General features: G+C 43.8%; 1 protein-coding gene across 1 annotated transcript in view; it reads right to left on the bottom strand.

The window, feature by feature from the left end:
• The window catches only part of LOC127569811 (uncharacterized), a 40,162-nt gene that overhangs the window by 5,582 nt on the left and 20,591 nt on the right, over positions 1-13,989 (bottom strand). The window contains exon 4 of the mRNA XM_052014734.1: positions 5,841-5,990. Within this exon, the coding sequence (XP_051870694.1) occupies positions 5,841-5,990 (150 nt within the window). The remainder of the gene's footprint in view (positions 1-5,840; positions 5,991-13,989) is intronic.

Genomic DNA, 13,989 nt, shown 5'->3' with positions numbered 1-13,989 from the left:
GAGGAGAAACCTAATAGAAGTTAATAAAATTATGAGAAGTATAAATAGGGTAGATAGACTCTTTTTCCAAGGATAGAGAAGTCAAATACTAGAGGACAGGCATTTAAGATGAGGGGGGAAAGTTTAAAGGAGATGTGCGGGACAAGTTTTTCTTTTACCCAGAGAGAGGTAGGTGTCTAGAACAGGCTGCCAGGGGTGGTGGTGGAAGCATATGGATCATGTGCAGGCAGAAGGGATTTAGTTTAATTTGGCATTGTGTTGGACACAGACATGGTAGGCTGAAGGCCCTATTTCTGTGCTCTCCTGTTCTCTGTTCTATGTAATCCACTGTATTTCATCTCTGAAATCCAAAATGTGTTTGTCAGTGTACTGTATATCTAGATTGTCCATCACAGTCAGACTTGATCCATATAAAACATAAAACAGTACAGCACTGGAGATGTCATTTGGCCCACGATGTTGTGCTGATCTTGACACCAATTTATACTAAATGTCCTCCTCTTGTGTATCATCCATATGCCTCCATATTCATATGTCTATCAAAATGCCTCTTAAACTCCACCAAACTGCCTGATTCCACTACTGCGCCTGGTAACCCATTCCAGGCACCTACCACTCTCCATATAAAAGCCTATCAGGTCTCCCCTCAGCCTCCAACACTCTAGGGACAACAACCTAATTTTGTCCAACCTGTTCTTGTAACTCATACCCTCTAATCCAGGCAGCATCCTGTGAAACCTCTTCTGTAGCCTCTCCACAGTCTCCACATCCTTCCTATAATGGGGCAACCAGAACTGCACACAATACTCTGAGTGCAGTCTGACTGAAGTTTTATATAGCTGCAACACCCCTACTAATGAAGGCAAGCATGCCATACACCTTCTTTACCACCTTATCCATTTGCGTAGCCACTTTCAGTGAACTATGGACCTGGACCCCAAGATCCCTCTGTAACTCAATGTCATTAAGGCCCCACCATTAATTGTATACTTTCTTCTTTCATTTGACCTCCCAAAGTGCAACACCTCACACTTGCCCGGATTAAACTCCATCTGCCACTTCTCAGCCCATATCTGTAACTGATCTATGTCCTGCTGTATTCTTTGATAGTCCTTTACACTGTCCACAACTCCACCAATCTTGGTGTCACCTGCAGACTTGCTAATCCACCCATCTACATTTTCATCCAAATCATTGATATATATCACAGAGATCCCAGCACTTGACCCTTGCAGAACATTACTGGTCACAGACCTCCAGCCAGAATAACAACCTTCCACGGTTACTCTCTGTCTTCTATGGGCAAGCCAGTTCTGGATCCAAACTTGCAATTCACCCTAGATCCCATGCACCTTCATCTCCTGAATCAACCTACCATGAGGGCCCTTGTCAAATGCCTTACTAAAGTCCATGTAGACAACATCCACTGCCTTACCTTCATCAAGCTCCTTTGTCACCTCCTCAAAAAACTTGACCAAGTTTGTAAGGCATGACCTGCCCCACACAAAGCCATGCTGGCTGTCCCTAAGCAGGCCATGCCTTTCCAAATGTGCATGAATCCTATCACTCAGTATTCTCTCTAATAGCTTCCCTACCACTGACATGAGGCTCATGGGCCTATAATTACCTGGATTATCCCCATCTCCCTTCTTGAACAAAGGCACAACATTTGCTACTCTCCAGTCCTCTGGGACCTAGTCTGTTGCTATTGAGGACACAAAGATCCTTGTCGAAGCCCCAGCAATCTCCTCACTTGCTTCTTTCAATATTCTGGGATGTTCAGGACATCAGGCCCTGGGGATTTATCCACCTTAATGCTTTTCAGAAGACCCAGCACTACCTTCTCCTTAATCTCAATATGTTCCAGCACATTAGCATGATCCACTCTGCTGTCACTATCCTCCAAATCCTTCCCCTCGATAAATACCAACAGAAAGTACTCACTTAGTACTTCAGCCACTTGCTCAGACTCCAAGCACAAATTCCCTCCTTTACGCTTCAGTGGACCTACCCTCTCCTTAGTTATCCTCTTTTTCTTTTCGAGTATAAAACACCTTGGGATTCTCCTTGATCCTGCTTACCAAGCACATTTAATGGTCCATTGTGACCTTCCTAATCGCCTGCTTCAGCACTTTCCTGCTATTTTTATATTCTGCAAGGGCCCAGTCTGATTTTTGCTTCCTAAACCTTAGGTACGCTTCCTTTTTCTTCCCGACTAAGTTTAGAATCTTTTGGTTCATCCAAGGTTCCCTTACCTTACCATCCTTGTCCTTACTCCTTACTGGAACATGCCGATCCTGAACTCTGATCAGCTGGTCTTTAAACAACTTCCACATGTCAGACATGGACTTGTCTGACAGCAGCTGCTCCCAGTCAGTGCCTCTTAGCTCCCATCTTATTGTGTCATAATTTACCCTCCCCCAATTTAGTACCTTCCTGCAAGATCCAATTTTATCCTTACTCATAACAATTTTAAAACATAATGAGTTGTGGTCACTATTCCCAAAATGTTCACCCACTATCAGGTCTGTCACCTGGCCCGGCTCATTCCCCAAAACCAGGTCCAGTATGTTCTCTCCTCTAGTTGGACTCTCCACATACTGTTTCAAGAACCCCTCTTGGATGCACTGATGAAATCCCGCCCCATCTAAGCTTCTTGTATTCAGGAAATTCCAATCAATTCTGGGGAAGTTAAAGTCCTTTACTATGACAACCCTGTTGTTTCTGCTCCTTTCCATAATCTGTCTACATGTCTGTTCCTCTATCTCTGTGGCTATTGGGAGGCCTATAGTATAATCCACTCAGTGTATTTGTACCTATTCTATTTCTAAGCTCCACCCAAATTGCCTCTGTGGATGAGCCCTCCAGTATGTCCTCTCTGAGTGCTGCTGTGACATTCTCCCTTATCAGTAGTGCAACCTCTCCATCTCTTTTACCCCACCCCCTCCCTTCCCAAATCATGTTTAAAACAATAAAACCCAGGAACCTTGAGCAGCCAGTCTTGTCCCTCATGCAACCAGGTCTCTGTAATGGCAACAATATCATAATTCCATGTACTGGTCTAGGCTCCAAGTTCATCCTCCTTACCCATAATACTACTAGCGCTGAAATAAACACATTGTAGCTCATCAGACCCACCACGTTTATTAGCCTGTCCCTCGCTGTCCTTCCTTTCAGTCTTGTCATACCATCTTTCTTGGCCTCAACCCTACCACCTGTTGCCCGGCTGCTGTGATTCCCATCTCTGATGTTTATTTTGTGATTTCAGAACATGATCAGTTTTTCCCACTAAGTGCACCCTATCTATGCCCTCATAATTTTATACGCCTCTGTAAGATCACCCCTCATTCTTCTATACTCCAATGAATAAAGTCCTTGCCTGCTCAACCCCTCAATAACTCAGTCCCACAATTCCTGGCAACATCCTCTTAAATCTTTTCTGCACTCTTTCCAGCTTAACAGCATCCTTCCTATAGAAGGACAACCAAAACCGAACACAATATTCCAAATGCAGCCTCACAAACATCTTGTACAACTGTAACATAACATCCCAACTTCTATGCTTAATGCCCTGACTGATGAAGGCCAGTGTACCAAGAGCCTTCTTCACCACCCTGTCTACCTGTGACTCCATTTTCAGGGAACCATGTACTTGAGATCCAAGAAACTGCTGATGTTGGAATCTGGAGCAACAAACAATCTGCTGGAGAAACCCCAAAGCAGCAAACAAGATACCAGAGGAACTCAGTGGGTCAGGTAGCATCTGTGTGGGGGGGGGGGGGGGGGAATGAATTGATGATATTTCCAGTCGAAACCCTGCAGAGGTTCGTGTTGATCCGGTTTCTAGCCTCTAAGCCAGCATAGACCATGGATGGAGCCTCGTGGAACATTAGGAACAAGATACCATCACCTCCTATCACTTCACAAACACTGCTGGTCATTAAATTAAATTTAAATTCTATTTACAGCATGGTAACAGGCCCTTCTGTCCCAAGGAGTCCGCGCCGCCCATTTTAAACCCAAATTAACCTACCCATACGTCTTTGGAATGTGGGAGGAAACCGGAGCACCCGGAGGAAACCCACGCAGACAGGGGAGAATGTACAAACTCCTTACAGACAGCGACGGGAATTGAACCCCAATCGCTGGCACCGTAATAGCATCGCGCTAACTGCTATGCTACCATGCCGCCCACTGGGCACATTACATTGCACATGATGGCCACTGCTATCATGGGAGCCACCTCTCTTCCACGTTTATGCAGCAGCACCTGATTCCTGTCAGACGCTGATCTCTCCAGGATGTGTTGCACGATGTAAGACCATACAACCATAAGATGCAGGAGCAAAATTAGGCCATTTGGCCCATTGAGTCTGCTCCGCCATTCAATCATGGCTGATTATTTTCTCAACCCCATTCTCCTGCCTTCTCTCCGTAACCCTTAACCCCCTTACCAATCAAGAACCTATTATATTCTGCCTTAAATACACCCAATGACATGGCCTCCACAGCCCTCTGTGAGAAAGAATTCCACAGATTCACCATCCTCTGGCTGAAGAAATTCCTCCTTTTCCCAGTTCTAAAGGGACGTCCCTTTTCTCTGAGGCTGTGCCCTCGGATCCTAGACTCTCCTGCTAATAGAAACATCCTCTCCACGCCCACTCTATCCAGGCCTTTCAGCAGCCATTAGATTTCGATGAGATCCCCCCTCATCCTTTTGAATGCCATCAAGTACAGGCTCAGAGGCATCAAATGCTCCTCATATGTTAAGCCTTTCATTCTCGGGATCATTCTTATGAACCTCCTCTGGACCCTCTCCAGGGGCAGCACATCTTTCCTTAGATAAGAACCCCAGAATTGCTCACGATTTTCCAAATGTGGTCTGAATAGGGCCATTTAAATGCTGTCACAAATATCGGACTCGCTGAATGGATGCAGTAGTTGGGTATTACTGAGAAGCACCACAGGGGCTCAGGTCATAGTTCACCATTAGTGCCCAAGGACCTGAGACCATGTCCAGTAGGTCAAGGGTGGGCACTGGTTGTCTGGGCAGGATGTGAGCAATGATGATGGGGTGAAGGTCGGTGCTGAGGAAGGCAGGGGAGAGGATCATCATTGAGGATGGGGGCTGTGGATTGATCAGGAGGCAACAAGCGTTCAGGAATAATGCTGCAGAGGTTGGGAAGTACAATCTTCTTTGTGACTATGAGCATCAACCTTCAGACTTCCCAACACTGCTGTCTGGGTATGGTAAGGCATTGGTTTATTGTCAAGCGTACTGACATACAATGAAAAATTTTGTTTTGTGTGCCATCCAGACAGATCATACCCTACAAAAGTACATCAAGGTAGTATAAAGAAAACGGAATGCAGAATTAAGTGTTACAGTTCCAGAGAAAGTGCAGTGCAGGCAGACAAATAAAGTGCAAGGGCCACAATGAGGTAGATTGGGAGATTGAAGGTTTACCCTCTGGAGTGCAGGAATACTCAGGGGTCACTGAGCACTGTCCTTAGCATTCACCATGAAATGGATAGAACTAAAAAGTAGAGACACAAGAGACTGCAGAACAAAAAAGTAGTCCGAGATGGAATTAATTAGGTGTTCCAAGAATATCGAGGATGGTTTCAGAAGTTTCCTAAAGCCAAGGTGACTGTACTGATATAGAAGAAGTTGCACTGAAGGATTGAGAGGCTGGAAATGGACAGCATGGTCTCAAGTTAAGTGGGCAACCATTAGGAGCTGAGATGAGAAATTTCTCTACCTATGAAATCCAATAACATTGTTGAGATACAGTAATCCTGCTGGATTGTCTATCACGCAGTTTAAAGAGACCACTTACCAGACTCAGAATTCTGCCGACTAAGAACTATTCTTTTGTTGTTGCTGCCAGGTCGAAGGTACTGATCTCGTTCGTTATGAATTAAAAATGGATAGTCGCTGTTCATTACTTTCATTATCATCCCACAGCACTCGGTGGGAGATAACCCTTCTGTAGAAAGAAAAGAGATGATTGTTAACAATAGGTTTTGATATTTGCGAGGCACTGGGATTGTGGCACTAAGAACTTGATCATGTCTAGGAGATTAATATTTCATGAAAATGACTTTTCCTTATTGAAAACGGACATAACCATAAGGTAATATTGGGGGATGCAACAGCCATTATGCACCTAATACATGCATTGAGCACTCTGATCAGTTCTGGGCGATTCTGTGCACAGCGGCCCTTTCTCTATGTAAGCTTTCTTAATAGCTCCACTCGGATTTCTACAAGAGCTCAGTAATTCTGTGGTATTTTTGTTTTTGAGATGCTGGTAAATGAACAGAAGGTGTAGCCTAAGGTTACAAAACTGCCCAACACATGCAAGATGAATTCCTTCCCACTAGAGTCACATGACCTTGGGAGCTGAAGAAATCCTTATAGTGCTGAAAGAACAAAGTATAAATTCTGATGTTCATTTTTTATATAAAGGCACTGGTGTTCACCTCCTTTACTTCTGTGCTCACTTTAGATCATTATTAACCACCAAGTCGGATCGGCAGTAAGGAAAGCCAATGCTATGTTGGCATTCATTTCAAGAGGTATAGTGTATAAAAGTAGGGAAATGTTGAGGCTCTACGGGGCACTAGTGAGGCCTCATTTGGAATACAGTGCACAGTTTTGGGCCTCATATCTTAGGAAGGATGTGCCGATGTTGGAAGGGGTTCAGAGGAGATTTACGAGAATGATTCCCGGAATGAAAGGGCTTACATATGATGAGCGTTTGTCGGCTCTTGGACTGTACTCACTGGAGTACAGAAGAATGAGAGGGGACCTCAAAGAAACATTTAGAATGTTGAAAGGACTGGACAGAGTAGATGTGGTCAAGCTGTTTCCTTTAGTGGGTGAGTCCAGGACAAGAGGGCACAATCTGAGAATTAGAGGGTATATGTTTAAGACAGAAATGAGGAGAAATTTCTTGAGCCAGAGGGTAGTGAAATTATGGAATTCTTTGCCACGTACAGCATGGAGGCCCAATCATTGGAGGCGTTTAAGGAGGAGATAGATAGATATCTAATTAGTCAAGGTATCAAGGGATGTGGGGATAAGGCCAGAAATTGGGGCTAGAAAGGAATAGCTTTTATTTCATTTCTCATTTCTTTTATCTTTTTTTCTTTTCCTTAGCTCATGGAGCAGACTCGATGGGCTGAATGGCCTACTTCTGCTCCCTTGTCTTGTGATCTTGTGATCTCTTGTGATCTTGTGAAAGTATTTCATTAAAGTAATGGAAGGCGCACAGCCACAGAAGTTGGAGCAGAGTGGGAAATCTGCATGCACACACCCTGGCTTGTAAAAGACAAGAGGGTAGAGATTGACACGGACCCCAGTGGAAGTGGGCAGCAGGCAATGTGAGAGACGAGTCACACTGACAGCAGTACATTTAGTTTTCAGAGAGGAGACACCAGAGAATGCAGATGCTGGAATCCAGAGCAACAAACATCTGCTAGATAAACTCAGCAGTTTGAGCAGCATCTGTGTGGGGGGGGGGTTGCTGTTGAGTGGAGAGGCAATTTTTGACATTTTGGGTCAAAGCCCTGCATCGGGACATATAGTTTTAATTTTATTTGAAAATTTCTCAGCTAGAAAATATTTTGAAAAGTTTTTTGACAGTCACTGAATCCTGTAACTAAGAGCCAATGTGCTTTCCAATTAATGAGGTGAATTAATGAGCAAAACCCCTGAAGATGGTGACTGACAGCAGCTGTGGAGACAAGCGGTCATGTAATGAGACCCATGGAGATGCAGCAGATACCCCTGTCATGTACGAGCCCAGACCAATTCCTGCTCAACCATCAAACTGAAGTTTCCGTCTAACCTCAATAATAGTTCCTGCCTGAGGCACTCCTCCTGATTAACACTTCTTAACTGTCTCATTTAACTGAGCCCACACTTTCCTCTTTCTCATCAGCCTCCACACTTTGTTGGGTTGTTATTTTTCAAGTAAGGGACAAGCCTATTCCTGCCACAAGACCAAACTAACTTTTGTGCTGAGCTTGAATTCATGATGAAGGGTACCTGTTGTGTTCTTATGCTCCCCCATTACAACACAACTTTACACAGCAATTCCAGTTGCAAAGCATTTATCTATTTCTGACACGTTTTTTTGTTTGAATTCCATGTGTGAAAATCAGTTATTATTTTCAGTGGTGTGGGTTTGTAAGGATTTCTGGGTTCAATTGGGAAATTGAGTTAGGAACTTCCAGTTGCACTGGAACGTTTGGTCAGTGGAAAGTTAGGAACTTTCCGCTGACCAAACAATGTGATTTCAGCATGAGATGCCCAAGAAGAAATTATTCCTCTCGAGCACTGACTGGGAAGTTAGGGCAAGTGTTTCTGAGGTCCATCTCTCATTGGAGGTCTCAAAACAATCGTGCTTTAATAACACCACTCCCCAACCAGGTCCAAGCCCAAAGCTGGGAAGCTCATTTAGAAAGAACCTTTTAGGAGTTTATTCCTTGGTTGGCAAGGACCAGTTGGGCCGAAGGGCCTGATTCTATGCGCATGATTCCATGGTTCTAAGAACCCCTTCCATAACTTCTCCCCTTTGGGCAGCAACTGAACACCCCTCACCCACCAATCTTATGGGCTGCACAGTAGTGCAGCTGGTAGAGCCACTGTCTCACAGCACCGGAGACCCAGGTTCGATCCTGACCTCAGGTGCTGCCTGTGTGGAATTTGCATTTTCTCACTGTGACTACATTGGCTTCCTCCGGGTACTTCAGTTTCCTCCCAAATCCCAAAGACGTGCAGGTTGTTTAGTTAGTTGGCCCCCAGCATGTAGCTGAGTTGTGGAACTTGGGGGTAGTTGATGGGAATGTGAGGAGAATAAAATGGGATTAGTGTAGGCTAGACTGAAGGGCCTGTTTCCATGTAGTATCCCCAACTCCTTAGTCCCTCCCTGACTCTACTCCACACCACCTCCCCAATACTCTGACTCCAGCCCTGACTCCCTAATTAATGTTCTCAACTGACCCCTGACCATCCAATTGAACCAACTCCATGATCAAACACCAACTCCCTGTTCTGTTTCTCGACCCAAGACATGATGCCTGACCCTCCCTCCCTCTTCTTCAAACTCTCCCCAACATAAGCATGGCCCTGGATTTAGCTGATAGAGTCATAGAGCTCCTTCGGAGAAACTCATCCATGCCAACCAAGATGTCCAACTAAGCTCATCCCATTTCCCCACAATTGGCCCATATCGCTATAAAACTTTCCTATCCATGTACTTATCCAAGTGTCTTTTATATGTTGTAATTGTTCCCACCTTGACCACTTCCTCTGGCAACATGTTCCATATACTCACCATCCTGTGTGAAAAAGTTGCCACTCAGGTCCCCTTTAAATCTCTCCCCTCTCACCTTAAACCTATGCCCTCTAGTTTTTGATTCCATAGAACCATAGAACCAAGGAACACTACAGCACAGAAAACAGGCCATTCGGCCCTTCTAGTCTGTGCTGAAACTTTATTCCGTTAGTCCCATTTACCTACAAACAGTCCATAATCCTCCAGACCTCACCCGTCCATGTATCTATCCAATTTATTCTTAAAACTTAAGAGTGAGCCCACATTTACCACGTCAGACTGCAGCTCGTTCCACACTCCCACCACTCTGAGTGAAGAAGTTCCCCCTGATGTTTCCCCTTTCACCCTAAAGCCATGTCCTCTCATACTTATCTCTCCTAATCTAGGTGGAAAGAACCTGCTTGCATTTACTCTGTCTATACCCCTCATAATTTTGTAAACCTCTATCAAATCTCCCCTCATTCGTCTACGTTCCAAGGAATAAAGTCCTAACCTGTTCAATCTTTCCCTGTAACTCAACTCCTGAAGACCCGGTAAAATTCTAGTAAACCTTCTCTGCACTCCTTCAATCTTACTGATATCCTTCGTATAGTTAGGTGATCAGAACTGCACACAATACTCCAAATTTGGCCTCACCAATGTCTTATACAACCTCACCATAACATCCCAACTCCTATACTCAATACTTTGATTTATGAATGCCAGGATGCCAAAAGCTTTCTTTACAACCCCGTCTACCTGTGACACCACTTTCAGGGAGTTATGTATCTGAACTCCCAGATCCCTTTGTTCCTCCGCACTCCTCAGTGCCCTACCATTTACTGTGTATGTCCTACCTTGATTTGTCCTTCCAAAAAAGCAACATCTCACACTTGTCTGCATTAAATTCCATCTGCCATTTTCTGGCCTATTTTTCCAGTTGGTCCAGATCCCTCTGCAAGCTTTGAAAGCCTTCCTTGCTGTCCACTGCGCCTCCAATCTTAGTGTCATCACAATTTACCACATTATCATCTAGATCATTGATATAGAATTAATTGATATAGGATTAAGTTGCTATTTGGTGACCGTCCTTTTAAATATAGTACAGTAGAGTAGTGTGTGTGTGTGTGTGTGTGTGTGTGTGTGTGTGTGTGTGTGTGTGTGTGTGTGTGTGTGTGTGTGTGTGTGGTGTCATCATGACAGTAAGAAGATAACAACGTGCTGATGTCTGTTCAGTGAGTCAGAAGGAGAGAGAGGGAGAGAGAGACACTGACTGCTGGTCTCTGTATCGATGGATGAAGAACAATAACTGTGTCTGTCACTACAATCCACGTATGGATTATTGGAGCAATCCAATGGAGTCCACTTTGTAGTTAACCTGTAGAGGGAAACAGGTATTTCTGTGGATGTCCATGTCTCTAATGCCTCTCGGGGTGGCAGGTACTTCGGAACAGAGCAATGGAGATCATCAGTGATTGAGGTGTCATATGGGTTCCATCGTGGAACATTTGGATTTCGTAAATTCTCTCTATATTCTCTCTCTACATTTTCTCTTCAGTCAACGGTGGTCTTGCAAAAGCCTTTGCTCACATTTCACCTTACTTGCTGAACTGAACTTTGAGACTTATTCCTGGAATTTGCCACACACACACTGAGTTTAGTTTTGGGAATTATATTTGATATCTAACATTTAACTTAACTTATTATTACAAGTAGTTATTAATAAAATAGTTTCTACACCTATACATGCCTCGGTCTGTTTCTTTTGTTGCTGGTATGTAACAAAATAAACAACAATGGACCTAGCACAGATCCCTGAGGCACACCACTAGTCACAGGCCTCCAAGTCTGAGAAACAATCATCCACTACCACTCTGTCTTCTCCTACACAGTCAATTTCGAATCCAGTTTACAACCTCTCCATTGGATACCTAGTGTCTGAACCTTCTGAACTAACCTCCCATGTGGGAACTTGTCAAAGGCCTTACTAAAGTCCATGTAGACAATATCCACAGCCTTTCCTTCATCTACTTTCTTGGTAACCACCTCAGAAAACTCTACAAAATTTGTTAAACACAATCTACCACGCACAAAGTCATGCTGACTACCCTTGGCTGTCCAAATACTTGTATATCCGATCTCTCAGAACACCTTCCAATAATTTACCTACTACTGATGTCAGGCTCACTGGCCTGTAATTACCTGGTTTACTTTTAGAGCCTTTTTTAAACAACAGAACAACATGAGCTACCCTCCAGTCCTCTGGCATCGCACCCGTGGCTAAAAACACTTTAAATATAACTGCCAGGGCCCCTGTGATTTCTCTCAAGGTCTGAGGAAATATCATGTCAGGCCCGGGGGATTTAACTACCTTTATTCGCTGTACGAATAAAGGTTTATGGGCGGCATGGTAGTGTAGCGATTAGCGTGATGCTATTACAGTGCCAGCGATCGGGGTTCGATTCCCGTCGCTGTCTGTAAGGAGTTTGTACATTCTCCTGTGTCTGCGTGGGTTTCCTCTGAGTGCTCCGGTTTCCTCCCACATTCCAAAGACGTATGGGTAGGTTAATTTGGGGCTTAAAATGGGCGGCGCAGACTCGTTGGGCCGGAAGGGCCTGTTACCACGCTGCAAATAAATTAAAAAAAAATTTTTAAGGCAGCAAGCACCTCCTTCTCTTTAATCTCTATATGTTCCATGACACTACTGCTTGTTTCCCTTCCTTCCATATACACTATGCTGGTTTCCTGAGTAAATACTGATGCAAAAAAACTGTTTAAGATCTCCCCCATCTCCCGAGGCTCCACACATAGACAACCACTCTGATCTTCTAGGGGATCAACTTTGTCCCTTACTATCCTCTTACTCTTAATATACTTGTAGAAACCCTTTGGGTTTACCTTCACATTATCTGCCAAAGCAACCTCATGTCTTCTTTTTGCCTTCCTGATTTCCTTCTTTAGTATTTTCTTACATTTTCTATACTCTTCATGTACCTCATTTGTTCCTAGTTGCCTATACCTGCTATACAGCTCTCTCTTTTTCTTAACTATATCGCCAATATCCCTTGAAACCAGGGTTCCCTATGCCTGTTAACTTTGCCTTTAATCCTGGCAGGAACATGCAAACCCCCTTTCCTTGGGGAAAAAAAACTGTGCGCATTCACCCTATCTATGCCCTTCATGACTTTATACACCTCTATAAGGTCACCCCTCACTCTCCTGCATTCCAAGGAATAAAGTCCTAGCCTGCCCAACCTCTCCCTATAACTGAGACGCTCGAGTCCTGGCAACGTTCTCATAAATCTTCTTTGCACTCTTTCCAGCTTAATGACGTCCTTTCTATAACAGGACAACCAAAACTGTACACAATACCCCAAGTGCAGCCTCACCAATGTCTCTTACAACTGTAACATAACAACCCAAGTCCTATACTCAGTGCCCTGACTGATGAAGGCCTGTGTGTTAAATTCTTTCTTGACCACCCTGTCTACCTGTGATGCCACTTTCAGGGAACCATGTACATGTACTCTTTGTTCTGCAACACTTCCCAGTGCCCTACTGTTCATTGTGAAAGTCCTGCCCTGGTTTGACTTCCATTGATACTTCCTTTTGCAAGCTCCTCAGACACAGTGTACAATGAGAAATGTGATAACTCAGGAACTGCTGAACCTCATAGTAATGGGCAAGTTTTAACATGCCACAAAGACATGTAGCACAGTTCCACTGGCAGCAATGATTTTCTGCACCATCAAGTGGCATTCTTTTCATGATCACACATCGCTCATTATATTTTCCTCAGAACCCGAGTTACCACATAGATCATACTTTCAGTTAAACTGACTGAAATTGGACTTTAGAGAGACACTGGAAATACAAAATAAAAGCAAAATAAATGCTAAAAATACTCAGCATCTGTGGAGAGAGAGAAACTGTTAACATTTCATGTCCACGAGCCTTCATCAGAACTGGGAAAGAAAGAAAACAAGTGTGCTTTACGCAGCAAAGAGGGATCAAGAGAACAAAGGGAATATCTGCGATTGGGTGGAGCCCAAGATTGTCCAGGTGATACAGATAGTGTGGGTATCATCTAAGAGAGGGAGACAAACACTTATTAATCACAGCTGACCTGCCTGAGGAGGTGTAAATAGAGGGAGATGAATGAGGCAGAGGAGAGAGAAAAAAGAATTAAACTAACAATTTGGGATCTGAGATGCAGAACATAGCATTTAGTTTTGAACTCTGGCCATTCAGTTGAACAGAAATTGCATTTCTCCTATCCTGAACTATCTGATCTTTTTTAAACACTGCAGTTTTTCACCTTTGTGTTTAACAATGCACTTGCAAATGTTATTAATGTTGCCAGTGATTTTCATCAACAGTAAAGTAAGTATCAGAACAACATAATAACTGTCCTGGTCATTCTGCTGATTATTGTGAAATAAGTTTGTAAATTGTCAAGTGACAACAATCTTACACCTAAACCCAAGTTCTAACACCTGTAGGCATTGGAGTCACAAGGATGGTGAACCTGGGAGTTACCTGCCGAATTGGTAGTTCCACTGGCACCTCGTATAAACACATCCCAGTAGAGGATTGAGATGTTCTTTAGGAGCAGTTGTCGGAGAATTATTGGGATGTTAATTGCCACTAAATTTTCAACTGG

This window comes from Pristis pectinata, chromosome 4 (genome assembly GCF_009764475.1).
Source record: "Pristis pectinata isolate sPriPec2 chromosome 4, sPriPec2.1.pri, whole genome shotgun sequence".
NCBI lineage: Eukaryota > Metazoa > Chordata > Chondrichthyes > Rhinopristiformes > Pristidae > Pristis > Pristis pectinata.
The sequence above is the reverse complement of the archived record's forward strand: the minus strand, read 5'-3'. Positions and strand labels throughout refer to the sequence as shown.